Raw genomic sequence first — 13,685 nt, 5'->3', positions numbered from 1 at the left:
CACTTTTACTGGGTCAGCCAAAATTGCTCTTAAACACTTCTACCGATCTAAAGGAAAGATCTGAGAACAGAAGCTCACCTCAGGGACTACATCTGTGATCATCTCACAGATTGTCTCAGGAGAGGTTGCCTCCACTGTATGGGCCTCAGGGCTACTGTTCATAGGCCGCTCAGGACTACTTTCAACAGCTGGTGGAACTAAGGTAGTTTGCACTTTCAGAGTGGGCCGAGGCACAATCTTGATCTGCAGAGGAGGTGGCTGTTGCTGTAAATTGAATCGTACTTTCTGAGGTGGAGGCTGTTGCATGGCCTGGAGTGGGGGAGGCTGCTGCAGAATGGTCACTTGCTGCTGAGTAGGGGGCTGAGGCATCTGTTGTAATGGAGGGGGCTGTAGTCGGGGTGGAGGCAGTTGCATAGAAGCAGCAGCTGCTGCTGCTGCCTGCAACACTGACCGAGTGACAATCTGGGCTTGCTGACTGGGCTGGATAGTAGCCGTACTGGTTTGGCCAAGCTGGAGCCCCCGGGAGGTCACCACTGTAGCTGGGATAACAGTAACCATCCCTCCTTGAGACATGGTAATAGAAGAGGGCAACATCTGTTTGGTTATAATCAACTTGGTGATATTGGGCTGGCCCCCGGCCCCTGAAGATGCCTGGTTTGCAACATACGATGAAAGGGTGGAGTTGACAACAATGGAAGGGGACAGCGCAGGTGGCTCTGTTGGAGCTGGTGCTGGAGATGCTGGGTCAACGGTAGCCATAGGAGGTGGAGAAGGAGTCTGTGCTGGTGGCACCGGATCCAATTCTACTGTTTCCACAGTGGCCTGAAAGAGAAAAAAAAAGTCATTAGGAGATTTACCAACTGTCTACTCCAGGACATACTCTAGTCGCCTCCTAAGAAAAGATATAATACAGGTTTAAAAAAGAAAATAAAGAGCACCCATAGGTGCTTCCCTAGTGAAAGTAAACACTGGAAACTAAAACTCAGACTGGCAAGGTTTTACACACTGGAAATTACAGAAAAGCTATTAAGACATTTTTAAGCTTTCAGTACTATATTGTATGAATAAGCTTCACAGAGTTTGGGTGGTATTTATTTCTTGTAACTGCTAAAAAAAAAAAAAACCAGCTCAAAGAATTTCTTTCTGGTTTAAGTATCCGCCTACAGTAGTATCCACTACAGTTACCTCCTTACCTGACACTCCTGGTTGTCTTTATAAGCGGCCAGAGCCTTCAGATACTCTTTCTTGGCAGCTTCAGTTTTCCGCTTATAAACCTGCAGGGAGTACAGACAGTTTAAAGAAGATCTCCACACTCCTAGAAAAGACTGATAATTCTGTATTATTCATCAATAAATGACGATTCACCTCAGGCTGATCACTGACAACTCCTTCTAGTGAATACACTTCTGAAAGATAACAATTACGACAGCCTCCATGGCAGACTCACTCAAATGAGCATTCCTCTGAAAGCCAACCAATCAGCGAGAGTCTTGCCAGAATAACTATGCTACTAAACTTCTAACCACTTCTAACATCAACCCATGTCCACCTCTGTAAACAAAACCCTGACCCAAAAACTACATATAAGATCAGCAGTTTGCTTAGCCTAAGGACCATGCCTAACCAGTATAGTCTCCTTTAAAGAATGTGGTAAATTGTTTGCAAAGATGGTCAGAACAATCTCTCCCATCCCGCATGCCCCTCCCTCCCATCGAGAACCAAAGTCTTATTTCCCCTTCCTTTGAGTCTGGGCTAGCTCTGTCACTTGTGACCATTAGAATGTGGCTGAGGTGACACTGAGACTTAAGAGGCCTTGAGGCATCTGTTTTGCTTTCTTAGAATGCTGCTCTAAGTCTGCCATATTGTAAAGAAGCTAGTCTATCCAATTTGGAGGATGAGAGGTCATGAGAAGAACCAAGGCATCCCAGCCAACAGGCAGCACCAACCGACAAACATGGGAATAAGGTCATCTTGGCCAGCCATACCGTCATTTGACTACAACCAAAGGAATGAACCCAGGCAAGATGAGCAGAAAAATGACCCAACCAACTCATAGAATCATAAGAAATAACAAATTGCCATTAGTTTTAAGCCATTACATTGGGGTGGTTTGTTGAGCTGCAATACATAACTTACACAATAATACATTCAGCTTTTTGTTTCAGATATTAAGTAGTGGATTCTGACACAAGAAACTCAGAGTCTAGGGTAATGACAATGATAGCCATCTTCTACTTCAACTGTATATTTATATAGTATCACAATTTCATTTATTTTCTTAACCCAGATTAAACTTTTTTTAATAATTTTATTTTGTTATTGTTGAGAAAATATACCCAGCAAAACCAATTCAACAGTTTCTACATGTACCACTTAGTGACATTACATTCTTTGAATTATGTAACCATTCTCACTCTCCTTTTCTGAGTTGTTCCTCCCTCATTAACATAAATTTACTGCCCCCCTAGGTTTCTATCTAATCTTTCAAGCTGCTGTTGTCAATTTGATTCCATATAGATAGTTCTTCAAAGAGCATAATTCTCAAGGCAGACATTTTTTACAAGTTAAGGAAAACTACTGTTTGGTTTTTAAGAAGACTTGAGAAGATATTTTTGGTTTAAGGTTTAAAGATTATCTCAGGGCAACAGTTTAAGGGGTTCATCTAACCTTCATGGCTCCAGGAAGTCTGGAGTCCATGAGAATCTGAAATTCTGTTCTGCATTTCCCCCTTTTGATCAAGATTCTTCTATGGAATCTTTGAACAAAATGTTCAGTAATGGTAGTCAAGTACCATCCAGTTCTTCTGGTCTCCTGGCAAAGGAGGCAGTTGTTCGTGGAGGCAATTAGCCACACATTTCATATCCTTCTATTCCTGTCTTCTTCCTCTGCTGTTCAGGTGAATACAGACCAATTGTTGTGCTTTGGATGGCCACTTACAAGCTTTGAAGATCCCAGGCACTATACATCAAACGAGGAGGTAGAACAGAGGTACTAAACATGTTATTAGGCCAATTAACTGGGATGTCCCATGAAACCATGGCCCTACCTGATTAAACTTTCTTAAGGGAGATTAACCATGGTTTTCAAGTTTACATTAGGCCAGTGAGGAAATCCTAAATTAACTTCTAAATCCAAACTAAGTAATGGACTTTAGGGTTAGCCACCTTAGCATGCAACTTACCAAGGAACAGCCTAATTTTAAAGATGTGAAAAATGAGGCTTAGAAAAGTTAAAGAACTAAAAACTAAGCAATTGAAAATAGATCAGGAATTATAAGACACAATTAGTAGAAAGCACATGGGGCTTGGAATTAAAAAACCTGAGCTTGTCTCAGCCCTACCATTTAAGTTATATGGCCTTAACTATCAGTATACTGACAAAGCCCATTTCCACCTTCAGTAAAAATGGTAGTTATTTTATAAGATTTTTGAAAGGATTCAGTGTTTTTATAATTATTAGTACTTTTTAAGTGGGTTTTTTGGTTTCACTGTATGGCTGCAACTTCTAAGATATACAGCTGACATTATAAGGGCATGTAAGACAACTATAGGAAAACCTCTTGAGTTCTTATCTCCTTAATCAAAAACTTCTAGAATATTTACTATCCACTAGTTCCTCATTATTTGCTCACCTGTTTCTGCTCTTCTCCAAGACTGTCCCACATAGAGGCCACAATTTTTGAAACCTCTCCAAAAGTGGCATTGGGATTCTGTCCCTTGATGGCAGCCTGTGTATCACGAAAAAATAAAGCGTATGCTGAAACTGGTTTTTGAGGTTCATTAGGATCTTTCTTCCTTCTCTTCTTTGGGGCCTTCTGCTTTTTCCCTGCTTCCACCACAACTGTCTTCTGGCTCGGAAGTTGCTGTGGGGGAAAACAAAAGAGAATTATAAGAAGGAAGAAGGGAAGTACTATGTCCAGAGAACTGTAAGAAAAGGACTTTTATCTGAGGGGGAAGTTATCTAGCCCCATGAATGAAATTTTCAGAAATGCTAAAAATAGAGCCAACAGGATTAAAAGACATTAGTAAAGTATGTGAGAACCCGTAAGAACAGGATTAGGAAGAGCATTATGAACTTGAAGTGAAAAGGCAGGACCCCATACCCAGAAACAGCAGAGGAAAAGGCAGGGCAGGAATAAGGAACAGTGATTAGGTTCTGTATGCCAAGAGTTTTATCCTAGAGTATCATGGCAGAATTGATTTTGGCAGGGAATGCCTCACCCTCCGGAAATCCTCAACACCATCCTCATGAAGTGAACTAGTAGGTGAAGGGGTGGTTGAAAGACGATCCTCAGGTGACTGGGCAGGTGGCAGGATGGTGCCACCCCCTAAGCTCAAACCAAGTTGAGAACTCAGTTCTGACTGATCAATGGTGGTCAACTGGCTATGGCCCATCAAGCCAGATGTCATGTCCGTCATTGGTACATCAATTGTAACAGGTGGGTTGGCACTATACTGAGTTCCTATAGAATGGTCCAAGTCCTGAGAGAAGCAGAAGGACTAATTAAACACTAAATATAAAAATCACCACACTTTCTCCCCTGAATTCAGGACAGTTTATAAATCCCCTGCTTACCCAGATTATATCATTGTTTAAACCCTACAAAACATAACTTGTCTACACATAAAACAGATTAAGCTTTTTAGGAAAATACAGAAATTAGTAAATTCACTTCTTTGCACTCAGAGGCCTACTCCAGAGTAACTGAAAAATCTGAGGAGTCTTAATATTGGACAAGTTACCTTAAAGAACAAATTACTCAGTAATCTAGAGGCAGTGACCACACCCAGGGTAAACAAAAACTTCCCCTCAGAGCCCTCCCAAAATAATGGCTTTTAAAGTTGCAATACACAGGCAACCAGAGTAAATAAGGCCAATGTTAGAAGTGTTTGGCATCAAATAGAGCAGAGATATGCTACTAAGATGTGCTGGAAGCCTGACACACTGACTTAAACACATACTGATTCACAATTAATACTACATTTGGCTGATAATTTTTTAATAAATCTCTCAAAATGTCAGCTATCACACTCATATCTGCATACTAGAATGTTAAGGCCATAAAAAAAGGGAAAGAAAAACAAAACTAACTAGGCAGTGTACTGACTGAGCCCCAGTTTCCACCTTCAGTAAAGAGGGGAAAGTGGTAGCTTTTTTCCCTCTACAAAAAACATAATCATTTTCACTTCAGGGTTAAATTTGAACATTTTACCATTTTAAATATTTTTCAAGTAAGACTGACCCATGTGGTAAATCTCATTTATTCAGGGGAAATTAAGTCTCTGTTGGTTAGCCTTTAGTCCCAATAATGGAAACAAGTAAGATCCAAGTATAGCAGGGAATACAGAATTACTTTTTTCTCTCCTAACATCGTGCCTATGAGCTTGGGTAAGCCTATAATGCTTTGCCCCTTACCATGCTCAAGCCCCCACTCAGGAGCCCCCCGCCCTGCTCCATCAAGCCATGGGTCATGCCAACAGGCATGTCCAATGTCTGGACCCCATATTGGGCTGAAAAGCTGCCATCCTGTGAGGAGGAAGGGTCTGCCAGGTCATCAAAGTGGCCAACCACATCTGAGACAGCCAGTGAGGGATCAGAATCCAAGGAGATAGGTGGAATTTCAAATTCCTCATCACCCAAGCTTGGTGTATGGAATGTCTGTAGGGGGAAAAAAGGAGAAAAGAATTAGACAGTGGGAAAAGGAACTGCATACTGCTAAGTGAAGAACACAGCTGGGTACTAGAGATTCTCAGTGTACCTCTTTTCAGCTGGGATCCTACTTTGGTTATCAATTTCTTAGGACTTACTTAATTTTACAAAGAAACCTCTTCTTCCTCGTACCCTTCATCATATGCCACATACAAGGCTGCCAACATCAATCACAAATTTCAATTATTTTATCTCTTTTCTACCTTCTCATCTTTGTTGTCCTAAACTATTATGCCTATTGTTCTCATGAATAACTCTTTCAGCACTATTAGTAAGGACCCAACCTATATAACCTCTAGCTATCATGCTTGAAATCTCTCTGAAGATTCTAATAAACAGCAGTTATTTCACAATTATTACACCTGCAGTGTTACACCATGAAAATTACTGTCAACCAGCCAATTATACTTTAAAGACTATTGTTTTAGGTTTCTTTGAAGATCTGTCACTGGAACCTTACACCCCTCTAAAATATTTGCACGTAGTGCCAAGTTTCCTACCTCTCCTCCATTTTAGAAATCATAATGTTACCCACAAATAAAAGATTCTCATTTGTACAAGATTTTCAAAAAACTCCAGTAATGCCAAAGATAAGAATAATAGTGAGAGAAAAGCCTTCATAAAAGCTACAGCAAAGAGAGAAACTGGTTCTTCAACAGTTCCAGAACACATTCCTTGTCTTGCTCTGACCAAGCCTTTCTGCAAGGGAGGAGGAAAAAGATTACTCCAGCTGGCTAAAGACCCAAATCTCTCCTCTGAGTCCAACCAGACCAATAATATATTCTTTCTATTCTGAATGGAATCATCATTTACGCAGCTAACAGATTCAATGCCTGATCTAAAATACACTAACTGCTACAGTTCCCTTTTTGACCCTACAATGCAGGCATCTGCAACAATAGAGCATTATTTAAAAAAAAAAAAAAATCAAGATACTTAGGTGTCAGAGAGATCTGAGTTCAAGTCCCAGCTCTGCCACATATCATCTGACCTTGGTTTTCCTCATCTATAAAATGGGAACTGTAATTGTAATACCCTCATATGATTATGAGGATAAAAGAGATTTAGTGCACCAAAGCTATCACAGTGCCTGATACACATAGCTGCTTAATAAACCATTATTAACCACTGTGGTTAATGATAATACTAATACCCTAATTATTATTATTAACCTGCCACCTGCCCCAACCAATTATCACAGATAATTGGAATCAACCTATCATAAAAAAAAAAAAATTTTTTTTTTTTTTTACAACACAGTAAATATTAACTGATTCAGATCAAATTCAATACACATCCCCATTTTTTTTCCTGAGTAACCAATTCATTCTTTAAGGGTTCCTCAAGGTATCTCTTGACCCAGAAAAGGTCCCACTAATATCATGGCTTTTGTTTTAATGAAGATATTATTAAACAAAGTTATTTCCAGCCAGTAGTTGCCCAATCTAAATCACATTGGCAAACAGAAAAAAAGCTTCCTAGAAGATTTAAAAAAAAAAAAAAAGGCATACACCTTAACTTCTACATTTTCCTCCCAAGGTCCTTACTATCTTACACGGTACTATGAAAACTCGATACCTGTCTGGGATGTAAGTTGAGAATACATACAGAGCATAGGAATGGGCAGTTCTTGATGGCAAAGACTAAAACTGTCCCCCAAAACAGGTAACTTCAGGCTTATGACTGAAAGCTGAGTTCAGGTTCACGTGAGCGTTTTTCAGGGAAGAGGGTACAAAGACTTTTGCCAAATCCTCAAGCAAACAAACAAGAATTACAGGAACAGACAAACAAATCAAGGGACACATTTATTATACTAGATTGATAACTGTATAATGGGGCTTTCTATTTTTTAAAAAATGGATTGCTTTAGCAAAGCAAAAGATGCCTATCCTTCTTTGCTTACCACAACAAATAAAAAAGCAACTCTGCTGAGATATGAAAAATGATACTGTTTGTTAATGAGAGCTAAAAAAAAAAAAAAATAGAAATTCATATCTAAAACAAGAGATCACTGTTCTAGAGAGGATGACCACCCCTCATAAACCATCTGGAGTGCTCACGTGGAATACAGGAAAAACCAGACATGCAGAGATTCTACTCTATCAGTTCAATAAGAAATTCCTTCTATGCACCTTCTCTACCATCTCCTGGGATGTGGCAACAGCTTTGTTATTCAGTATCTGTGATTTTTTGGATTTTGTTTGTTTCTTCTTCTAAGTATGAATAGAAAAGAACAGCAATTAAGAATACAGAAAAGTAAACTATATGCTATAATAAACACAGTCACTCTAAATTTCTTTTACCACTAAATTATCTGTAAGATTATGGGTAAAATCCAATAATGAATACCTTTATCCTAGTGGATCTATTATGTGACTAGATCATAGTCTAAACTGTTAAATATAAAGCTAAAACTATAGCAAATAATAAAGTGGTTTTGGCACAGAGGAAACCCTGGTGGCGTAGTGGTTAAGTGCTATGGCTGCTAACCAAAAGGTTGGCAGTTCAAATCCACCAGGTTTTCCTTAGAAACTCTATGGGGCAGTTCTATCCTGTCCTGTACACACAGTCGCTATGAGTTGGAATCAACAGCAACGGGTTTGGCTTTTTTTTTTGTGTGACACAGAGGACGTAAACAGGAATATGATGCAGAGACCTTCTCACTCAGGTTCCCTTTCCTTCTCTATTAAATTCCTGGGCCTTTTTGTCTTTGGCGGGGGAGGGGGGCAGTTTGGGACTTACAGTTTATAAGCAAAAATGCTTAGATATTGAGAGAATCAAAAAGTAAAAAATACCACTTCCCTCCATTTCCCCATTCCCCAATACTCAAATACACAGTACAGTATCTCTTTAAACAGTTTCTTATGTAGACTACTCACTGTAGAAAAATTCATTTCAATCTAACACGTATTTATTGAACGGTACACTGGTACTATGGGTCATTAAAAAAAAGATGTCCTTAAAAAATGCAATATGGTAGTGAAAATTTTACCTATAAAGCCTGAAATCATTAAGTGATTCTAATATGATAAGTATGGCCCTGGGTGCTGCAAACAGTTAACATGCTCAGCTGCTAGCTGAAAGGTTGGAGGTTCAAGTCCACCTAGATAGAGGTGCTGTGGAAAAAAGGCCTGGCAATCTAATTTCAAAACATCAGCCACACTGAAAACCCTAGGGAACACAGTTCTACTCTGACATACAAGGGGTTGCCATAAGAATCTACTCAACAGCAACTGGTTTTGTTGGAATTTTTTAGTGTTATAAGTACTTGTCCTAATCAAAGACAGGCGTCTTCGTGTCTTATTTTCCCAAAGTGCTCAAAGCACAATATCATTATACAAAAGCCAATCTGAATGAGAGACACAGAAAGATTAAATTCCCTCCAGATCACAGAGATTTCTATGCCAAGAAATGCTATAACAAATGCTAAGCCTTCCTCTCTGGACACCTACTATTTTAAAATTATTATTATTATTCCTTATTTTGTTGGGATATAACTTTTAAGTGTATAGCTCAATGAATTTCTATATTTGTAAACACCTGAGTAACCACCACCCAGATCAAAGATAGAAAACATTTCCATCACCCTTGTTGGTGGAATAGGTGCCCTCATGCCCCTTCCTGGTCAATACGTATTCCTCCTCACAGCACGTACCACTATTCTGATTTTTACCTCCCTAGTTTAGTTTTGCCCATAGAATTCTTCAATGTTGCAACTCCAGGCTTGAATTTTTTTCTTCAGTCCTTTCAGCTTGAGAAATACCAAGTGTGTTCTTTCCATTTTGGTTTTCTAACTCCAGGTCTCTGCACATTTCGTTATATTACTTTACCACGTCTTCTTCAGCCACCCTTTGAAATCTTCTGCTCAGCTCTTTGACTTCATCATTTCTTACATTTGCTTTAGCTACTCCACATTCAAGAGCACTGACGGAATACCAAGTGTGAGATGTTTAAACAAATGGATGCAATGCTGGAAGCACTCACTCGTCTACATCAAGGAATTTGGAAGACAGCTATCTGGCCAACCAACCAGAAGAGATTCATGTTCCATTCCAAAGAAAGGTGATTCAACAGAATGCAGAAATTTTCGAATATCATTAATATCACATGCAAGTAAAATTTTGATGAAGATAATTCAAAAATGGCTGCAGCCGTACAACAGGGAACTGCCAGAAATTCAAGCCAGATTCAGAAGAGGAATGAGGGATATCATTGTTGATATCAGATGGATCTTGGCTGAAAGCAGAGAATATCAGATGTTTACCTGTGTTTTACTGATTACACAAAGGCATTTGACTGTGTAGATCTTAACAAATTACAGATAACATTACAGAGGATGGGAATTCCAAAACACTTAATTGTGCTCATGCAGAACCTGTACATAGACCAAGAAACAGTCTTGTTCAAACAGAATGAGTGGATACTGCATTGTTTAAAATCAGGGAAGGTGTGTGTCAGGGCTATATCCTTTCACTATACTTACTCAATCGATATGCTGAGCAAATAATCCGAGAAGCTGGACTATATGAAGAACATGGCAAGAGGATCAGACAAAGACTCATTAACAACCCCCGTTATGCAGATGACACAACCTTGTTTGCTGAAAGCAAAGAGAACTTGAAGAACTTACTGATGAAGATCAAAGACTACAGCCTTCAACACCTCAACATAAAGAAAACAAAAACACTCACAACTGGACCATTAAATAACTTCATAATAGATGGAGAAAATATTGAAGTTATCGACTTCATTCTACTTAGATCCACCATCAAAGCCCATGAGAACAGCAATCAAGAAATCAAACGACATATTGCATTGGGTAAATCCACTGCAAAAGACCTCTTTAAAGTTAAAAAGCAAAGATGTCACTTTGAGGACTAAGGTGTGCCCAACCCAAGCCATGATATTTTCAATTGTCTTATATGCAAAAGCTGGACAATGAATAAGGAAGACTGAAGAAGAATTGATGCTTTTGAATTATGGTGCTGGCAAAAAATATTAAATATACCATGGACCGCCAGAACAAACAAGTTTATCCTGGAAGAAGTACAGCCAGAATGCTCATTAGACGCGAGGATGGTGAGGCTTCGTTTCACGTACTTTGGACATGTTAGCAGGAGGGACTAGTCCCTGGAGAAAGACATCATGCTTTGTAGAGGATCAGCAAAAAAGAGGAAGACCCTCAACGAACGGGAGTGACACAGTGGCGGCAACAATTGGTTCAAACATAGCAACCACTGTGAGGGCAGTGCAGGACCAGGTAGTGTTTCATTCTGTTGTACACAGGGTCGATGTATCAGAACTGACTCAACAGCACCTAATGAAAAGTTTAATTTTTGCCTATCCTTACCTTCACAAAAAAAATGAACTCATACAGTGTATACTCTTGTATCTGCCTTCTTTCAGTCAAAAATATATTTTTGAGATCATCCAAGTTATTGTAGTATTTATTAGTAGTTCATTCTTTCTTTATTGTTATGTAGTATTCCTTTCACAAATGTGCCACAGTTTACTTATCCGTTCTTCAGTTGATACCTGGGTTGGTTCCAATGTTTAGCTATTATGAGTAAAGTTGCTGTGAACATTCTTACATATGTTTAGTGAACATATGCACTCATTTCTCTTGAGTATGTATCAACGAGTGGAACTGATGGGTCACAGTGTAGGCATAAGCTTATCTTTAGTATATGCTGCCAGTTTTCCTAAGTGGTTGAATCAATTTATACTCTCAGCAGCAATGAATGAGGTTATCTACATCCTTGCAAACTCTTGGGAATTGTCAGTCTTTTTAATTTTAACCTTCTAGCAGGTTTTTTTTTTTTTTTTAGCAGGTAGGCAATAGTTTCTAATTATGATTTTAATTTGCATTTCCCTGATAAGTGATGATGACACTTTTTTATATGCCTAATAGCAACATGGATATCATCTTTTGTGAAGTACCTGCTCAAATTTTTTGCCTATTTCTAAATTCAGTTCTTTTACTCTGCAGAATTACTTGATGTACTCTGAATATTAATCAGATATATATGTATTGTAAACATCTTCTCCCAATCTATGGAGTTCCTATTTACTTTCTTAATGATGTCTTTTAACAAAAAAAGTTCCTTATTTCAATGAAGTCCAATTTCTCTGTGTTTTCTTTTATGGTTAATGCCCTTTGTAGATGTCTATCCTTTTCTTATAAGAAAACTCTAAAAAAAATTTTTTTAAAAATTACCTTTGCTTATCTCTAAACTATATTTGGGGTGGCTCACAGTAAGATCAGATACAACAAAAGCCACAAACCCATTAAAAGTTAGCAATGACAGAAGTCCTAGGCTACAGGAAGCTACTGAACTTGAGTCTAAAATTTAGTTATGAGTTTCTTGACAAAAATGTTCTATTTTTTTCTTAAAGTCATCAAAAAAGATCAGCCTTAAACCTGAAGAGTTTCTTGAAGTTATAAAAAGGCGCCACTTCTTATGTAGTTACAAGTTCATAAAAGGGGCAAAGGATTAAGAATCATGGGTAAATTTGAAAGCTACTTATATTTAGTTTTGAAATGTACTTTCACGTGGATGAGGCTAATGTGAAATTTATAACATTCCAAAAACTGAAATTCAATGGTGGAGTAATAAATGATAATACCAATAAAGAAGTTAAAAAAAAAAAAAAAGACTAGCAACTGCTCCTTGTCAACCTTATTCTCATCCATGAGAATTTTAGGATTTATTGTAGGATAAGCCCGTTCAACAGCAATTGAGAATCCTTGGTACAAAAACAGATGCAAATTGTTCACTCTACTCATGGAAAAAATAATACTCAAAAGACAGTAGAAAGATGAAGACTTCACACTTTCTCAAAGACTGAAAAATGTATTTTGTATGTTCCACCTTTCTGTTTTGCCTTGTCTAAACAAGTGATACAAATCTGTATTCTGACAATATTCCACAAATACTAAAGGACCTTACCATAACAATTACTTCTACTTCACAACATCATAAACTATTATTATAGCCACGTGATAGCTAGGGAAACTGTGACATACAAAGAGGAAGCAACCTGCCGAAACTCTGAGTCACTGGCAAGCAAGAAGACATGTTCTACTCAACTCTCTTCATGTTCTCTGGCAACTATTTCTTTTCCTCTTGTCATTAGCAAAACATGCTGGCACCATGTATGTAAACATACCTACTAATTTTTTAACTTTTTACATTTCCTGAGTAGGAAATGTAAATGGAAAAAGATCCCTTAAACAGTGTTCCTTTCAAGAATGAGCACATATCCACACTTAACCCCTGCTAGGTAAGCTCCTCCCCTCATCCCAATTTCTTTAGCTAAAAATTTTCAAGCCCAACAAAATGAGACAGTTCCTCGCAGTCTTCCAATCCAGAATCAATCTTCTCCTTAAACAGATAATCTCTTTCCAACGTTCTGCTTTTCTAATGACAGCAGTTGCCCGGACCCACCCCACACAGTCCTCACAGGCTCCAGAAGCAGCTGCCACTTTTCTCTAAACACCAATCGCGGCCCCGGTTCCCAGCCCCCGGCCCCCGGCTTCCGCGCTCCCCGCCCCACCAACCTACCCCCACCCCCGCCCGCTGCCTCAGGCCCTCCCCCCGCAGCGTCGGCAGCTCTTGCTCACCTCGGCCCCTGACAGGAAGGGGTGCGAGGGCCCTGTGATCGTCAGGTAATTGTCATTTCCTCCGGGAAACTGGAAACCAAAAGAAAGCCGCGGGGATAAGTTAGCGGGAGCAGGGAGGAGCTTGGAGCGACGTATTCTGACCCCGACCTTCTGACAACACTCCCCAAACCCGGCTGTCTCTCTCCTCCCCCGTCAGCCGCCTCTCCGCCCGGCCTCTCGCCTCTGCTTCAACCCCGTCGGCCGCGTTCTCTCGCCAGCCTTCTTAGCGCTCGGGTTCCTACCTCCATCTTCACACAACAGCTACCACCGCCTTACTCCCCTCATTGCTCCCACCGCCCCTACTGGACTCGGA

The 13,685-nt window shown here is 39.4% G+C and overlaps 1 protein-coding gene across 1 annotated transcript in view; it reads right to left on the bottom strand.

The window, feature by feature from the left end:
• TOX4 (TOX high mobility group box family member 4) overlaps positions 1-13,685 on the bottom strand; it is an 18,543-nt gene extending 4,858 nt beyond the window's left edge. Inside the window, exons 1-7 of the mRNA XM_049898039.1 lie at positions 13,615-13,685; positions 13,334-13,402; positions 5,416-5,658; positions 4,221-4,481; positions 3,632-3,862; positions 1,194-1,274; positions 79-822 (exon numbers count right to left, since the gene is read on the bottom strand). Coding sequence (XP_049753996.1) covers positions 79-822; positions 1,194-1,274; positions 3,632-3,862; positions 4,221-4,481; positions 5,416-5,658; positions 13,334-13,402; positions 13,615-13,620 — 1,635 coding nt within the window. The 5' untranslated portion in view covers positions 13,621-13,685. The remainder of the gene's footprint in view (positions 1-78; positions 823-1,193; positions 1,275-3,631; positions 3,863-4,220; positions 4,482-5,415; positions 5,659-13,333; positions 13,403-13,614) is intronic.

The sequence above is a fragment of the Elephas maximus genome, chromosome 10 (assembly GCF_024166365.1).
Source record: "Elephas maximus indicus isolate mEleMax1 chromosome 10, mEleMax1 primary haplotype, whole genome shotgun sequence".
NCBI classification, from domain to species: Eukaryota; Metazoa; Chordata; class Mammalia; order Proboscidea; family Elephantidae; genus Elephas; species Elephas maximus.
This window is presented reverse-complemented; position numbering and strand designations above follow the sequence as displayed.